The 17775-nt window shown below is 48.5% G+C and overlaps 5 protein-coding genes across 5 annotated transcripts; 3 read left to right on the top strand and 2 right to left on the bottom strand.

Moving 5' to 3' along the window:
* Positions 1-226: 226 nt before the first annotated feature.
* Positions 227-1162, top strand: VTN00DRAFT_7038 (uncharacterized protein; the record flags this gene model as incomplete). The annotated part of the gene is made up of 3 exons (XM_069433741.1): positions 227-426; positions 480-521; positions 583-1162. 3 exons carry the CDS (start codon positions 227-229, stop codon positions 1160-1162), a joined length of 822 nt encoding a protein of 273 aa, XP_069287092.1.
* Positions 1163-1648: 486 nt separating this feature from the next.
* VTN00DRAFT_7037 (uncharacterized protein) lies at positions 1649-5764 on the top strand (the record flags this gene model as incomplete). Its single annotated transcript, XM_069433740.1, has 6 exons — positions 1649-1679; positions 1736-1829; positions 1898-4886; positions 4939-5246; positions 5311-5677; positions 5747-5764. The coding sequence occupies 6 exons, from the start codon at positions 1649-1651 to the stop codon at positions 5762-5764; spliced, it is 3807 nt and encodes a 1268-aa protein (XP_069287091.1).
* Positions 5765-14924: 9160 nt separating this feature from the next.
* On the bottom strand, positions 14925-15224 carry VTN00DRAFT_7036 (uncharacterized protein; the record flags this gene model as incomplete). Its single annotated transcript, XM_069433739.1, has 2 exons — positions 14925-15171; positions 15220-15224. 2 exons carry the CDS (start codon positions 15222-15224, stop codon positions 14925-14927), a joined length of 252 nt encoding a protein of 83 aa, XP_069287090.1.
* Positions 15225-16511: 1287 nt separating this feature from the next.
* Positions 16512-16790, bottom strand: VTN00DRAFT_7035 (uncharacterized protein; the record flags this gene model as incomplete). The annotated part of the gene is made up of 2 exons (XM_069433738.1): positions 16512-16615; positions 16685-16790. 2 exons carry the CDS (start codon positions 16788-16790, stop codon positions 16512-16514), a joined length of 210 nt encoding a protein of 69 aa, XP_069287089.1.
* A 45-nt stretch (positions 16791-16835) lies between these two features.
* Positions 16836-17693, top strand: VTN00DRAFT_7034 (uncharacterized protein; the record flags this gene model as incomplete). Its single annotated transcript, XM_069433737.1, has 2 exons — positions 16836-17227; positions 17285-17693. The coding sequence occupies 2 exons, from the start codon at positions 16836-16838 to the stop codon at positions 17691-17693; spliced, it is 801 nt and encodes a 266-aa protein (XP_069287088.1).
* Between the last annotated feature and the right edge of the window lie 82 nt (positions 17694-17775).

The following is a 17775-nucleotide window of genomic DNA, read 5'->3' as shown; positions in this document are numbered from 1 at the left end:
GATTTTCGTACTGTTATATTTCTTCCAGTTGTCTAAATACCTCTTTTGTTTGACAGCTCCTCGTACATATCTTGTCCTCTCTGACCTTACTGTACACTAAGCCCCTGTAAGCCATTAACGTGAGCGAATAGTTCTCCATCTTCGGCGGACCTGATATATCAGTCATGTCCGCCCCATTCCCTTCATTTCAAACCTCACGAGGGATCCTCTGTTCACTATCTACCCTATGGGCAATGCTCCCAACCCTCCTCCTGACGGATTTCCTTCTCCACCTAGGCCGCAGTCCAGGCGATATGGCGAAGGGGAGACACGACCAGTTAAAAGGACCCGAGAGTCACTATTCGGGTGGGATATCGAGGAGGAACACGGCTCTTCTTACAACGAGCCGAGCTATGAGGAATGGAAGTTGGAGACCATGAAGACTGGGTATTTTTCTAAATGAAACCAGTCTTGTTTCGCCGTTTCTAACGATTTCCCAGTCTTGAAGATGTGCCTCTGAACTTCAGCAATCCACTCTGCATGTCAGTGACCCTCCGTCAGATGCTTCGTTCTGCTTATTCCTCACTGACATAATTCGCGCAGTCTCTCTGACGACAACGAGATAATCCACGTGGTGGTCGGCAAAGATGCCACCCAGTGGGCGATCCACCGGAAGCTCCTCTGCTCCCAGTCCAATTTCTTCAAAACCGCCATCGACAGCCCGTTCCGCGAAGGCACGGAGAACAAGGTCGTCCTGAGTGAGGGTCAGAACGACGTGTTCTCGCTGTTCGTGCAGTGGCTTTATTCAGGCTCATTCGTGACGAACTCGCTTCCCCTCTTGCTCCAAGCCTACGTCCTTGGTGACAAGCTGGGCTCCCCGGGCTTTCAGACCCTCGCGTTCGACAAGATATATGCGTTCAACATTTCAAGCTGCCACCTCACCGCCGAGCAGGCTGTTTGGGCGTCTGAGAACACGCTGCCGGATTCCACGTTGAGGAGGTTTACCATGGATACCATGGCGTTTGGACTGCTGAATGGTTCGCTGAATCCGTCGCACGAGGACTGGGAGCTTCTGGCTCCCATCCAGCTTGATATTTTGCGTAGTGTGCAGTCTGTTGCGAAGAAGCAGGAGCATAATACATGGAAACAGAAGCCGAGGCTTCATTACAACAAAGCTATCTAGGTACCTGCAACTGCGGTTGATCGATGCAAGGAGGACTGTAGGTAGCTCTGGGAATATGGCTAGTATTAGATATTCGGATATCAAATTGGAATTGATCTGGTCACCAGCCTTTCCCTGCTCTAGATGTTCTTGTCGCATCAGTAGAGTAGTACCTGGAGATCAGGAAGCCATGTTTGTTTAATAGCGATACGGAATTGAAGTGGGCTATAAAATATTACTGTTATAGGACCAAGATTGTAGTGTTCTTGATCGTCATGGTCCATATCTCCAGTGATAAGCCTCTTTCCTAATCGGGGGAAGATAAATCTGCCTGGATCCACGTGACGGCGAGGCCCGTGACTGCTGGTGGAACCAACATCCGCAGCGCTCAGCGCGTCCGGCAGCTGTTGCGACGCGCTCGACACTGCGAGCCCCTCTCATAAACACGGCCTTTGTTTCGAGCGGACAGGTCTCCTAACGGCCATCCATAACGTTCGCAGTTGCAAAATGGGGAAGCTGATTCGGCTCGAACTTTTCAGTATTGTCCCTCAACCCGCTGCGGCTAATGAAGACGCGCTGACTTTTTGCCCACAGATTTCAAGTCCTACAAGGGCCACCACACGCTTCTCTTCGGAGATGCGTACTTCACATCCATCATCGGGCCCAATGGGTCTGGCAAGTCCAATTCGTGCGTCTTAGCCCGGATCCCTCGCGCTACCTTGAGATCCGGACGGATATAGGCTGACGCGCCAGCAGGATGGACGCAATCTCTTTTGTCCTAGGGATCAAGTCTTCACATCTACGGTCTACGAATCTTCGCGATCTTGTCTACCGCGGGCGCATTTTGCGCACATCGAAAATCAACGCCGACGGTTCCGCGGAAGAGCAGAACGGCGAGAACGGTCAGGAAAATGCAGACGAGGGCCCTGATGTTGAGGACTCGCAGGAGCAAGGGGAACAGGGTGAGCGGAACGACCCGAAGACGGCCTGGGTCATGGCGGTCTACGAGGATGACGCTGGTGAAGAGCAGCATTGGAAGCGATCCATCACGAGCCTGGGTGTGAGTGAATACCGGATCAATAACCGCGTCGTGACGGCTCAGCAGTACAACGAAGCGCTGGAGGCGGAAAACATCCTCATCAAGGCGCGCAACTTCCTCGTGTTCCAGGGTGACGTTGAGGCGATCGCGTCGCAGTCGCCTAAAGATCTCACCCGACTCATCGAGCAGATCTCCGGCAGTCTCGAGTATAAAGCCGAGTACGAGCGGCTGAAGGCGGAACAGGAGGAGGCTTCGGAACAACAGACCTACCAGCTCAACCGTCGGAGGGGCATCAATTCGGAGATTAAACAATATCAGGAGCAGAAGAGGGAAGCTGATAATTACGCCCGGAAAGCGGAGGAACGGGACCAGGCTATCATCACTCATATCTTGTGGAAGCTGTTCCATTTCCAACGCCTTATCGATGAATCCAGCGCCGAGATACAGAGACACCAGGACGAACTGAAGGAATACCGCCGTGGTGTCGAGAAGTACGAGAGGAACCTGGAAGAGGCTAAAAAGGAGCACGCGAGAGTGGGCAGGGACGTTGTCAAGGCGGAGAAGAATATTACGAAGAAGGAAAAAGATATCGAGCATTTGACCAACTCCCTGGTTCCCGTGGATGAGAAGATAGATATAACTTCGAAGAAAGTTGAAAGGTACGCTTCGCGGATTTCTGAGATCGCCAAGGAGCGCGAGGCCCAAATCGCCAATGCGAAACACCTCGAAAAGGACCTCAAGATTGTAGAGAAAGCGCAGGCGCAATGGGAAGCGGAGTGGCAGAAAACTATGAGCAAGAAAGGAGGCCAGCTGAGCGATGCGGATTTGCAGGAGTACAACAGGCTCAAGGAAGCGGTCAATAAACAGTCTTCAGCAGAGCAGCTCAAGCTTGACAACTTGCGGCGTCAGAGGAAGACGGAGGCTGAGACTGTCAACAGCCTGAAGAGCAAATTCGAAAGCAGCGAGTGGCAGCTCAAGAGCTTGGAATCTGATATGCAGACTCTTGTCGAGCGCAAGTCAGCCATTAGCGAGACGATCGAAACCACGTCGAAGGATATCGATCGGAAGAAGAAGGAGCTGAATGCGCTCACTTCTGAACGCTTGCGCATTTCCCAGATGCGGACTGAGCTAGAAGAGAAGCTTCAGGTAGTCTTGAAAAAGCTGCTTGAAGCGGACGATGGCAAGAAGCAGAACGAGAAGGAGCTTCGGGCCAAGGAAATGATCTCTACCTTGAAGCGCATATTCCCTGGCGTCAAAGGTCGCGTGAGCGAGCTTTGCAAGCCGAAGCAGAAGAAGTATGCTGAAGCTGTCAGCACCGTCCTTGGTCGGCATTTCGACGCTATCGTGGTGGACAATGAGAAGACTGCCAAGGAGTGCATCCAACACCTCCGTGACCAGAGAGCTGGGCAGGCAACTTTTATCCCTCTAGAAACTATTCAGGTGAAGGCGTTCAATTCTAACCTGAAGGGTATGCACCGTGGCATGCGTCCAGCAATTGAAACAGTAGACTATGACAACTCGGTCTCGAGAGCCATCACTTATGCCTGTGGAAATGCGATTGTGTGTGATGACCTGGCCACGGCCAAATACTTGTGCTATGAGAAAGGAGTCGACGCGAAAGCCGTCACTCTTGACGGCACCGTCATCCACAAGGGAGGTCTCATGACCGGTGGTCATGGTCCCGGTCAACAAAATTCCAAGCGCTGGGAAGATTCTGAAATCGAGAATCTGTACAAGTTGAAAGATAAGTTGTTGGCTGATCTTGCCAATCTCCCCAAGGGCCACCGCAAGGGCACTGAAGAAGAGACGCTTCAAGGAGAGCTCGTCGGTCTTGAGCAGCGACTCGCCTATGCTCGCGAGGAGCTGAAGGCGCTTGAAAGGAATCTTGAAAGCAAGCGCAGCGAAGTCGACTTTGCCAACCGCCAGATGAATGAATTGAAGCCAAAGTTACTCCAAAAGCAAAGCGCGCTGGAGGAACTTGATGCGTCCATCCAAGAATCTCAAGAATCAGTCAGCAGTGTCGAAGATGAGATCTACAGCAGCTTCTGCAGTCGCCTTGGCTATGACAATATCAGAGAATACGAAGCTCAGCAAGGATCCTTGCAGGAGGAGACCTCTCAGAAGAAGCTGGAATTCACAACTCAGAAGAGCAGAATTGAGAACCAGCTGAGCTTCGAGAAACAGCGTCTACAGGCTACTGATGATCGAATCAATGGTCTGAAAGCCCAACATCAACGGGACCGTGAACTGATTGAACAGCTCAAAGCTGAGCAGGACAGCATTCGAAATCAGCTTGATGAATTCAATGCGGAGCTTGATATCCTTCGGGAGAACCTTGAAAAACAGAAGGACCTCTATGCGCAGTCGGCGGATAATCTGGCAGAGCAACGCCGGGAACTTCAGAAACGTAGTAAGAACGTGGAAGCCAGTCTAAGGGCAGTCAGCGCACTAGAGGGTGACATCCAGCGTCATTCCTCTAGCAGATATGCCCTTCTCCGACGTTGCAAGCTGGAGAATATTGATATTCCACTTGCTGAAAACTCGGCTCCTTTGGATAATCTTCCTATCGATGAGCTTGTCCAGGCACCGGATCCAGAAGCAATGGACGTCGACGAGGATGCCAACGTCACTGGCACCCAGGCGCCGACCGTGCAGGACTATGGCATCGAGGTAGACTTCGATTCCTTGGGCGAAACCCTGAAGGAGGTACGTAGGATACTCTGTCGGTCTAATGGTACTAGGACTAACATGGGAACAGGGGGCGGACGATAGGCTGGAAGAGGAGCTGCAGGAGAGGATCAGGTCCCTCAACAGTGAGCTCGACAAAATGGCGCCGAACACACGTGCGATGGAGCGTCTCGAGCAGGTTGAGAACAAGCTTCGCAGCACAGAAAAGGACTTTGAGGATGCACGGAAGCGCGCCAGAAAAGCCAAGGAAGATTTCGAGGCTGTCATGCGCAAACGTTCGGAGCTCTTCAACAAAGCTTTCTCCCACATCTCCGAACAGATCGGACCTATTTATCGGGAGCTGACGCGGAGCGCAAACTATCCCCTTGGTGGCCAAGCGTAAGTTTCTCCGGATATTTATCTAGGCATATATGTGATCGCTGACTATAAATCTGCTAAACAGATATCTCGATATCGAGGACTCAGATGAGCCCTACCTTGACGGAATCAAGTACCACGCTATGCCTCCTCTAAAGCGTTTCCGTGATATGGAGCATCTCTCTGGTGGAGAGAAGACTATGGCTGCTCTCGCCCTTCTCTTCGCTATACACTCCTACCAGCCGTCTCCATTCTTCGTTCTGGATGAAGTCGACGCAGCCCTTGACAACACTAATGTGGCCCGGATTGCAAACTACATCCGTGATCACGCTGCTCCTGGCATGCAGTTCATTGTCATCAGTTTGAAGACGGGACTGTTCCAGAACAGTGAAGCCCTGGTCGGAATTTACAGGGACCAGTCTGAAAACAGTAGCAAGAGTTTGACGCTTGATGTAAGTATCTCCTTTCCCTTCATTTTGTACATGTGCTTTGTATGGGTTTATGGCTGACCGTTTCCATAGCTTCGGAAATACCACTGATTCTAATGCTGCTTTGCTTTTTCCTCGTGTAACTTATTCACGCGCTTTTATTCGCTTTTTCTCTTGGCCTGTATGATAGGAATGAAGTTACTTTGTTGTCTTCATACGGGTGGCTGGCTCCGAGGTAGGTATGGGTTTTAAATGTCCGCTTGACGGCGGCCAGGAGGGTTTACTGGAGCAGAGAACGCTTCTCGGTCCTTTGCTTGTCTAGTTAATGAGAGTGTCTCTGGATGCCAGTCTTATGAACGTATCCTTCCAGACGCCTCCTGTAATCTCCTAGCAAACCCGCCTTCTTTGCTGGAAAGTCAGGGCCCTTAATCACGAACTCCTGAAACAAGTCTTCATCTTCCGGTAGAGTCATATCGAACATATGCTGCGCTCCATGCACAGATAAAAACTCGGTTTCCACACCCGAGTTCTTCAATCTAGAATCCGCCCGCTCGCTAATATACGTGCTTCCGTGAAGCGTATCTCCAGTCCCATGAACCAACATCGTCGGAGGGGAGAGCAGCCAAAAAGCCTTTTTGAGCACAACGATCTGGTCAAATCCCTATCTTTAACAACCTGCGCCAGCAAGGGTTCCCTTTCTTCAGAGCGGTCAGGGGTCAGGCGTCCCTGGGCCATGGTGGTGGGATCTCTTCTTCGCCCTAGTATGGGTACGGAACCGTCCAGGAGATCTGCTGTCCATCCGTTGTAGATTCGCTTGATTTATTCTTCTTCTGTCCACGACGATGATGCGGGAGTGAGGGTGAAGTTTATGACACGAGGGCGAGACGGCGAGTCCCAGCACGGATCGCAGGGCGCGTGGTTATGGGGATGTTATTGGAGACGAATGCCTGTTATACATACATAGGTCGTTGTTTGTTTATCGCTTGAGACAATAGAGGCGTCTTTTTACTTTTGTGAAGAGGCAGAATATATCATAGTAGGACATAAACTTACCATTAATAATGCCAGTCTATCCCCGAAAATGACCCATAGTCAATGATGCTGGTCGTGTCTATCCTAGCATCTTTTTCCTACATCAGTAATAGCTGGAGCAGTTCAGATACCACTCATTCAAACAGCCCTCTGAATCTGTCATTAGACCATCCGAGAGAGTCGGTAGTCTGGCACGACAAGGACGAATCTGAGCTGCGTCAGGACGGAGAGTTGTCGGCGGGAGGGGGTGGGGGTAATCTGCTTTGAGCCCTGGACGAAGCTGCTGCCGTTGGGGACAAGTGCTGGAGAAATAAGAAGGCTGTTAGCAGTTCAAATTGGGGGCAATTTGCTTTGCACGTTTCTGCTGTGATTGACTGTCAAGGGTGTCTTCATGTCCCTGTCCAGACTTGCTCTCCGCGGACCCGACCCTTCAATTCTTCCAATGCATGTCTACCAGGAGGTCTTCTTTCTCCTTGGTCACCTTTCTTGTGTGTTAATTCTCTTGATTCCATTTGCGTTTTTAAGAATCCATTTAAATAACAGACTACACCATTGCCATCATGAATCCCATGATCAGGTCTGACATGAACGGGATGACCCCCTGCCTCAGGAAAATGGCAACTTGTTCTCGTTATACTGGCCCTTTCGCTGGTCGCATCAGACTTCATGGCCCACGAGAACTGCATGTGTGACATGTCGCCCTCGTCGCCTGGTCCATTCCATACTGCACCTTTTCTTGCACAAGTCTCGTGGTGGCAGAAGAATAGAAGAATACGGCTGTGTTCACGGAACAGCTAAACCTGCTTTCAAGGACTCTCCGGCTGCGAATGACTCGCTCAACTTGAGAAATACCATTTACATGTTTCTTGCGAGGGCTCCCGGGCGCTTACACTGTCCAGTGAAATTGAGAAGAAACGCGTATATTGTTTTCCTACGGTATCTAATAGTCCTGTTGAATGAACAAGAAAATTTGGCAGGACTCTTAATTCAGCGATTCCAGTAATTAATATTTGTCCCTCAAGTTGGCCGGCTCGGATACGTGCATCAATGGCCTCTTGCCGGACTCCAGACTAACGTAGGATAACTGGGAAGTCCACCATGGAGGTAGGATCGCAGAAAATATGGCTAGTAGTGGGCCCCAAATGCTCCCGATTATGCTAATTATGGATGAAATATTCCGCTCAGAGCTGCAATTTATACATCCAGGATACGTAGAAAAAAAGGGTGATGGTGAGAACAAGAACAAGATGGATCGGCTACTCAACAATCCGCAGTTTGGAAACGGCACAAGAAGAGTAGAGACCCGTGAAAGTCAAGTCATCGTATCCTTCACTCACAGCATAAAATATTGTTCTCTGGTAAGTGTGAATAGGAAGTGTACATGGTGATGTGTATACAGAAAGCAGTCGCACTAGGTAATACGAGGAACTGCCTCGGACGTTTTGATTCGATTACTCCTTGGCACATTCTCCGAAATTTTTGCACATCACCCGGCTGTGAGAACGTTGAAGTTTCTGAGGCGCTGTTTAATTTTACAGTATCGAGTGTATCGTAGTGGGACTCGTAAAATAACCTAAAATCATAAGACGGTAACTCGGATGAAGCATGGAAACCATGGGCATGAGGATGATGCTCATGCTTCATATTAATCAGGTGCGGCACCGGGAAGAGAGGATATATCAGCACAAGATGTACGCATGCATAAATAGTGGGAGCAAGAAACATAGATATGTCGGAAGAAAGCAAAGAACAATGCTTTCACATGTCGTCATCTATTCAGAAGGGGCATTCGGCTAGACTTCGATTCAAGATAAGTATCTTGGAAATTCCTGTTTGAAAGAGTTTCCACTTTTAGCATTTGAGATACATACTTACGTGGCAGAGTACTATGTACCCGTAAATGTTCCTTTGTTATTTTTGCACTCGCCCTCCCAACAAGGACTACAGAGAACTCCCTCTGTGTTACAATCTGCTTGCCGTGTTCCGATTCCGACTCCCAGTTCTGATTGAGGGTGACGTGTGTCTTGGGCAGCTGCTTGTTGTCTTCTCCTCATCTTAATTTTGACCAGGTTTTTGGGGATCATCATACACTTGCTACGGTGGTAGGTGCTGCTACTTGGCTCTTGCAATACTAGAACCATTGTAGTATATCGAGGAGACCAGTGACGTACGAAAACACTAGCTTAGGTAAGCAAACTTCAATCAGAAGCCTGTCTCTAAAGCAGTCAGTGCGCTGTTCTGGATGTTTGGTTGGAAGAAAGAAAGGAGGCGGTGTTTATTCGCAGGGGGGGGGGGTTTGTAATACTTCGAGGCTAACGTAATCCACAAGCGAGCGAGACACCCAACCGAGCGAGACAGCCGAACATGATTTTGACTGAGGTCGAAAACCATGAGATCTTACTACCACATAATCAAATTAATGTGAAGGTTTTTGAATTATCTAGATCTACTAGGGCAGCTGGTTCTAATATGACCAATTTGATGGCAGTTACTGCATCGTGATGGCTCACGCTTTTTGGAAACTGATTCCACCAAGTCCATCGCCTGTATAGCTTCTCGAGCAAGTTGCTGACCTTCAGAGCCTGTCAGAACACCCCCAGTAGCAATATAAGACCTAGGGGCTGAACACTTTCACTTTTGCTTTTCATTTGCTGCACGAGCTCCTTTACCTCCTGATCTAGGAGGAGGACTTTATGCATAGTAGATTCAGCTGCTTTTGCTAGCTGACAGATAGCCTCAGTTGGGGGACTTTGGGAGTTGCAATTACAAGCTGCTTGATAAGCTCCATCTGCTTTTGCACTTCAGCAGTAGTATAAGGGGTCTTTGCAATCCATTCACCATCTGCAGGTCCATGAGCGGTAGTTGGGGGGTGGTATTCTTGATAGTAAGCTTATCCAGCACCCTTTGGCAATTCAAAGAAACTAAACCAGAAGCTTCAAATCCACTGCAGATATTCTTGGATGATAAGGCCTTTCGTGATTCTTTATAAAGATCAAGAAAGTTGTCCTTATCAATGTGACGAATACCATTTTGGATGCTTCTCATCACCTCTGCACCATATGCCTCCTTTAGGGGTGCGAAGCAGCCAACATCAAGAGGTTGCAGTTTATCAGATGAATGAGAAGACATATAAAGAGGGATGATTTGATGATTCTTGCAGAAAAGATCAAACTCTGCAGATTCATGGCTAGCATGGCCATCAAGAATCAGAAGCTGATATCTCCCCAGTGTACGCGCCGCGGTATGTTTTTGAAAGACCTTTTCTAGCCATGATAGCCCAAGCTCATTATTAGTCCATCCATTATCACTTAGACCAATCAGCCAACCATGGGGTATATCTTGATACCATTGGGATTGATGAACCTTGCCAGCAAAGATGATCATAGGTGGTAGAGCCCATCCAGAAGTATTGATACATTCAATGGTAGTCACCCATTCACAATTTCCTGGCTGTATGGCTCGTACGCGGCTTGTTCAATGACAAGATGCAGTGATAACCTTTGCTGTATGGGCTACACCCATTTGGAAGCCAGTTTCATCAAAGTTGTAAATATCCTGTTCAAGAATACCATATTTTACTATGGTATTCTGAACAAGATCAAACCACTGGCTGATGATCTCTGGATCCTCACATTTTGCACGCTGATAATCATATTTGCGGGTATATTTTGATGTGAGATCATCATGCCGTTTAATGAAGTTGCTGACCCAGTTCTTTCCAATGCCAGTAGATAGACCCGATTTCCGCTGAGATAGTAGTAAATCAGCCATCTTGCGTACAATATCTTGAGTTGGGGGTAGGCCACGATCATCCATATCTAGAATCCACTTCTTTAATGAAGCCTCTTCAAGATTGCTAAGCTTCTGGCAGTTTGCTGGTATATCACTCCATGCTTTTCGACTGTTAATTCAATGGGAAAGAGTGGAATGTGGAACATCATATGCCGCTGCTGCTGCTCGTTGTTACGGCACAGCCTAGGATTAGACCAAGGCAGGCTGAGGGAGGACTACCACGTGACTGGATTACCATGATCCATGGGGATCGATCCAGCCCTGAAGATCCAGAGGCATTGATCCATGAGCTGTGATCCATCGGATAGGTATTTCCGGATAGAACTTATCATGTATATAAAGACGCTCCTTAACCATGGGGATTAGGACCCCGTGGTCAACTCAAATAGCAATCCTAGTGTTAACATTGCTAGTAACGACTTATTATCTATCTTTTCCCTTGTCTTCTGTCCTTCAAGATAAACCCAACGAGCTTCCGCCTAAGAAGTCTTAGGCCCGTCGTTACACTCGTATACTTTTGAAATGACCGTTTTTATATGCTTTGACTGCAAGAGATATGCGATCTTCTAATTTGACAGTTGAATCTGCTTGTTTTGATGCCATATTGGATGGAAAACTGGGTCTGATAGTGATTCGGTGGTTGCAAGATTTCAGGGGTTGAGGGGGTGTCTCGCTCGGTTGGGTGTCTCGCTCGCTTGTGGATTACGTTAACGTGATCAACCACCGAACGGGCCACCCAACACGCGACACGATATACTCAACAAATTCAAATCAAGATGTCAGCACCGCAAAGTGATCAAGATAGCTCTAAAGAAGGCAGTTTTCTTCTGGCAATTAGAGCCTATCAAAATGGTCAATTTTCTAGTATTAGAGCTGCTGCTAAAGCATATGATGTGTCAAAATCTACCTTGACTGCCTGTCTTTGCGGCCGCACTTTGTGTGCAGATTCAGCACCAAATTGCCAAAAACTCACATCTATTGAAGAATCTACCCTTATGGAATGGATATTATCCATGGATAAATGTGGTATGCCACCTCATGCTGCCACTGTACAGAAGATGGCCAATCTACTACTAGCTGAGTGATCAAAATCAGCATCTATACCAACCACTATGTAACGGCAGGCCTAGGACTTCTAGGCGGGGCTCGTTGGGTTTATCTTGAAGACAGAAAGCAAGGGAAAGAGATAGATGAATAGGCCGTTACTAGCAATGTTACTATCAGGATTGCTATTTGAGTTGACCACGGGGTCCTTATCCCCGTGGTTAAGGAGCGTCTCTACATTGTTATGGGAGAAGGAGGCGGAACTCTATGAGATGATGATGATATTATTATTATGAGCTTGCTTGCTTGCTTGAAAGAGGATTCTAACTGTTTACACGAATGTGGAATAACATAGACACGCGAGAGGCTAGGCCTAATTGGGTAGGAGGGCATATCTTCCACAATTGTTAATCAGAATAGCCCTTCTGATTAAAGACCTCTTGTCGATTCGCATGGCCTGAATCGAAGGAGGAGGTCTGATCGTATCCTGATTGGTTTGTCGGTCTGTAGTTTCTCCGAGAGCTTTCCCTCCTCATAGCCTTACTTCTGCAAGCGTTGTAACACACTATTGGCAGGAACTGGGTACAACAATTTATTAAACGCCATGAGGAACTTCAATCAAGATATAACTGCAAATATAATTATCAACAGGCTCAATGTGAAGATCCAAAGATCATCCATGAATGGTTTCAACGCGTGCAAGATATTATTTAATAATATTGTTACGGCACAGCCTAGAGATCACTGACAAGGCTGAAGAAGGGAGGTCTAGTCACGTGGCCATGCTGGATCGTCTACGATCCATACTCACGATCCAGGTCTACGATCCACCTCCATGATCCATAGTCATGATCCATCAGATAGGTATTTCCGGGCAGAACTCAGCATGTATATAAGACGCTCCTTAACCATGGGGATTAGGACCCCGTGGTCAACTCAAATAGCAATCTTGATAGCAACATTGCTAGTAACGGCCTATTCATCTATCTCTTTCTCTTGCTTTCTGTCCTCAAGATAAACCCAACGAGCCTTCACCTAAGAAGTCTTAGGTCCGCCATTACACATTCTCAAAGCCCACCAAGTCCTACAAATCAAGCTCTTAAACAACTAGTCAAGGGCTGTCAGATTGCAATGCATAATGCAGTCCTTCTGGCACAGGAAAACAAAGAGTTACAGGCTGCCAATCAGCGCCAAAAAAGAAAGAGGAATGCACCTAGGTCCTATATAGCTACTGGAGGTATTCTAGGTTGGGTGGCCCGTTCGGTGATGTGGCCCGCTCGGTGGTATGATTACGTTATACTACCTGATGCTTCTACTCAGTACAGTATCAAGCCGCGAGACACAGGTTAGTCTCACCCCACTTAGAGTGGACCTTGGTAGCTCAAGTTGATCCTTCCCTTATCTATCCAAGATCCCGAACTGGCACTTATCTGACATCTAATTAGGCATTCATTGATTTCATTTGCCTGATGATTGACAAGCGGGTCCCCGACCTCGTATGGCGCGCGCGCAGAGACATACTTCTGGCCCCTAATTATTATCATTATTTTTTCTTCCATTTCTTCCCCGCAATATCATTGGGCATAAACCCCCTCATCGGTGCACCACCACATGTTTAGGCCTCTCTAAGTCCGGGCTCCCCCAAAGACAACGAGAACTTGGACATGCCAGGAGCATGGGGTGTCAAAGCTCCTCTTTTTTTGCTTGCATGATTCGTGGCCTTGGGGATCTTGGTGGTGGTTGGGATCAACAAAAACAAATAAGAACGAAAACTATTAAGGCCCCTTCAGGGCTTTACTTTGCCTTGATTTGTATCTGTGTCTGCACTTATAGGTAGCTGTTCTGCTGGCATGAATCAGAAGGAATAGGGGGAGAAAAAAGAAAGTATGGATGTCACGCGGATCAGAGTTGTTGCATGCATGCATGTTACGTTTTTAGGTATTCAAATGCGCCGTCGAAGATCGACCCTTCGGGGTTTGCTTGAGGTGTATCAGTATTGAAAAGCCAAATAGTTACCTAGGCAGGTAACTATTTTTACAGACACATATATTGCCCTGCTCTTCATTAAATCAGATGAATTAAATATGTCGTTAAAGTGAGTATATAACAGATCCTCAAACACAAAGAAAAAGCCAAATCAAGGACCGAATCGGTATAATATTGACTGAGCGGCACCACAGCTTTTCCCTCTTATGCGCGGTGTTCGCGGTGTTCTTTTTTACTCTTTCTCTGTGGATCCCTTTCGGATTTACTGTGGCGGAAACCCATTCCGATCAGTCATAGAGTAATTGTCACTTGCTACCACAAACTGCATGAACTGCCCATGCAAGATTTTGCACAATGCGAGCGATGGATGGCACCACCAAAATTATACTAGAACATGCTTAACCCTTTGCACGGGCTTGATCTAGTGCATTGTGTACGAGGAGTCGGCTAATAAATCGGGTAGATCTCAGCCTCGCGATGTCGTCGGAAAAAGGAGCCTTTTAGCGAATGTTCAATCTGGTCGGACTAAGCTGAACTACAGTGTAAATCGCGGAAAATTATTCCGGCGGCGTTATTTCGCAAGGTAGGTTGGGGGACCAATCAGATAGACTCGGAGACTAGGTCTACGCTAAGTTCCTTGTATAACGGTCTTAGCCGGTTGTTTTAGTCGAAATCCTCTCGGGAAGTAGTAGGCTTTCGAGACCCTGGTCATCCTTTCTTGTTCGACTTGGCAACTCTTGGCGACGTCAGCTACTGTACTTCGTATTTATTCCTTATTTCCTTGGGTTTACAGCTGTACCATCTCCAGGACTTCCAGTGTAGTCGAGTCTCTGGAGATATAGAGGGGTTTAGGTGCTTTCTGGTAGCTCGGATGATCGTCTGCATTCTAGCAGCCGTTATTCTGAAGTGCCAGCCGCTCTCATGTACGGTATGTACATGCTTCCCAAGAATCCAGGATGTATCGAGACTCGAATCTGCACGAATCATGCCATGTCAGTTTCGCATGACCGAGAGCAGCACTCGCTAGCCTCCATGTACTTTTGAGAAGCGCCCAGGAATATCTCAGAAAGTGCTGAAGGTGGTCCAGAATGTCCTTCAGCAGTAGGTAAGAGTTATATGGTAGGTACTCGCGTTCGGGATACTGTTGTGCCCCATAATCCCAGATAAACTAAGGTCTGATAGGAGAGGCAAGAAAGTAGCCAGACGTTCCCCTATTGGATCTCGACGGACCTACTACACATGTAAAAAATAGCAGGGAGGAAACCAATTCTCGCCTTATGAAATGTCAAGCCTCTTTTCAACATTGCATTATGAACGATCTGGGCAGTTACACTGTGTGTGACAATTCATCGGGTCGTGATTGGGTCAGGTAGTGTAGTATGGACAATTGAAAGAAAGGGATTTGCCGAGACACCTGTCAGTATCTCCATGGATGATGGATTGGCCTCTTGGCGGATTGCGTAAATGCAGTATCTGCCGCTGCAGAACGGAAACAACGTATGCCAGAAGCCTGCACGTATAGAAGGCCTGAGAGCGGAGATAGTGTTGAAGAGAAGACGGGCATCGTGAGTGGGGGAGCATATTGGGTATCCATGGCTGTTGGTGGATTCATAATCCTGCTTACAGGAAGAGGCTTCCTTTCCGAGCCGGTGAGAACACCTCTCCTATAAGCGGTCAGAAGTGATAGCGGGAATTCCACGGGATAACAATACTCCATAGTATAAGAATCCTCTAGACTCGAGTTCTAGCCTCCAATACGGGGTACGGGGTCTGTCGGCTTTAACCGACAGCTAATCTCGAGTCACACAGACCCCTCCCTGAAAGGCTGAAACGCAGTCTTGTCAGTGCGGGACTGGCTTTCCCGTGATATGCTTCAGAAAACATGATATATCTTTGGTCAAAACAATTTTGTAGAGCGGACATGTGATGACTTGCAGAAAATCGGTGTGGATATGTGCCTCCGGAGTCCGGTAGAAGTAGTGTCGTGCCAACTGCGGTACTCCATATGGCAGTGACATGCTTGTCAGGTGGGGACTGCGTACTATGTACTCCGTACTGTCGATTCTAATAATGCCTGAGAAACAATGTACACAGTACTCAGCCTCTTCTCAGTCTCAGTTTTGTGGTTACCATTCTTTGTCAATAATGATATGGAGTACTTTGCACGATCAGGTAAGTGCAATATATTGTGCTTGATACAGCCTGTTGCTTTCTGTTGCGCAGCACTCGTCCATATGTCGATAGTATATCAGTATATTAGCTGCTAATTTCTTCTGCCGGAATAAGCAGCAATGTTTAACTGAAAACAAGGAATGACTCACCGCCGAACGCAGAGTGACGTGGATTCATGACAAAACCATGGGGGTTTTTGCAGATAGTTTATCTCGCTTAACTGCCTGAAGCCCGTGCAGAAAACCTCTGGGAAGTCGACTTTGTTCAGGCCGACTAAACCTGTATCTCCGTCGTCCTGCCCTCCAACATTTAATAAGGGGGCTATTTTAGGTAGTGGGAAAAGGAACCAACGGAACAATTCAGGAAATGATCGGAGTTCAATTACACAGTAGAGCTGCAGCCCTGCGCCATGTAAGACAAAAAAGCAAGATGCAGATGGCGACCAGTACACAGTAGTCCGTCGCATATCTGCGGGCGTATCTCCACTCCTTTGATTGACTCCTTCTCCGCGGCGCTGGCTAAAGAGGACGGGAGTGGCGTTCATGAACCTTAGGACCGGGCCGGCAGTTGGTTCTTGCAGACTGGACGTTGCAACAGAATCCATTGGGGCGGATTTGTTTTCCGGGTCCCCACTGGCAAACATTAACTGGTCGCGAATACGATAAGAAACCGGACTAAAGATCGGTCTCGCTTGGTTGGGAGCAGGCTAGCAGGGCCTTCAGATTCCATCTAGACGCCACCCATGGCGGCGCAGCCGGTATGTGTTCAGCGATCTAGATACTTGAGCGAATGCCACCTTCTTGCCGATTTTTAAGCTGAACAAAGTAGGGAGCTAGCTCCTCATAATACCATCCGTTTGGAGGGAGGACTTGACTGGACAGTCGCTATCATGGCTGATCAGCTCTTTCTGTAGTGTTGGGTCAACGGAAACCAAGACTGCGGGACGATCTGGAGTCAGTCTTTGCTTTCCGAATGAAAAAGTTGGAATGAAGCTGTGGGATTTACTTCCTGTTCCCCCGGGAGCCGGGGCTCGAACTTCCGCGAGACTATATCTTAGGAGACCCGCCTTAAGGAGGCTTGAGCTCTCATCCACGGCGGGACATCTGAGCATCCGCGTATGAAGAAGAGGCCAGAAGCACGCTTTCGCCCAGGCACAATGCACCGCGAAGTCACGAGTGACACGCACAAGTTTCCAGTTGTCGAGCGTGGCGTGATGGTGGTCGAGGCTGGTCTGGTCGATGCGATCTCTACTGGAGATCACGGCCAATCTGAACGACGACCCTCACGATCGCCCTCGAAGCTCCACCCTCTGCATCCGATCGAAGCACGGAGCCTCTGGAGGCACGCTGTCAATCTCCTGTGGAGCCCGGTGAAGATGGCTATTCGCAGGTCCTGGTCTTCCGTGCCGGTCGTTTGGTTCTCTCCAAGCCTAAGGTCCGTCGTCCTCCGCGCTCGAGGCATCCCTTCCGTGAGAATACGACGTCTCGAGCAGGACTATATCTTCAGACTCTGCACGGAACACACAAGGCCGCTAGTTCAAGGATCCCGGTTAGGCTGCACCATTCTCCTGCATCATTAAAATTGAGTTTTGCCCGGACACACCAGGGTCGATAGTGGTCGAGTTGCCTCGCCGTCGACGGCGGACGCAGCATCCGTGCGACGCAGTGGCTGCATTATTGACATCTATCGTCTCCCTGGCGTCTGGAGTGCTTCCGTTTGCCTGGACTCCATGGCGGTCAACACGGCCCGAAGCGTCTCAGTCACATTGACACTACTCTACAGACCCTGGTGCCCGGCGTTCAACCCTGAAACGCCTTCCGATGAACCCTCTGACGATTCGAGCTGGCCTGGAGCCTATCAGATCTCCATCCCCGGCCAAGAAAATAGGGCCATGTACTTGGGAGGTGTCTCGGGCCCTCCTATCTCCAGAGCATCCATATACGACTCTCCTCCGGCTTACGTTTCCCCCGTACAGCCACCACCACTACATCTCGCCTTGGAGCTTTCGATGTAGATCGGCGGGGAAGCCATGGTGTTGTAGCTTGTTCTGAGTCGGAGCTCTTCATGCACGGAACCTTCGCCGTATTTACTGCCCT

This window comes from Thermoascus crustaceus (genome assembly GCF_041956765.1).
Source record: "Thermoascus crustaceus strain CBS 181.67 unplaced genomic scaffold VTN00scaffold_4, whole genome shotgun sequence".
NCBI classification, from domain to species: Eukaryota; Fungi; Ascomycota; class Eurotiomycetes; order Eurotiales; family Thermoascaceae; genus Thermoascus; species Thermoascus crustaceus.
Note: the sequence above shows the minus strand (reverse complement) of the source record. Positions and strands in the feature narration are given on the sequence as shown.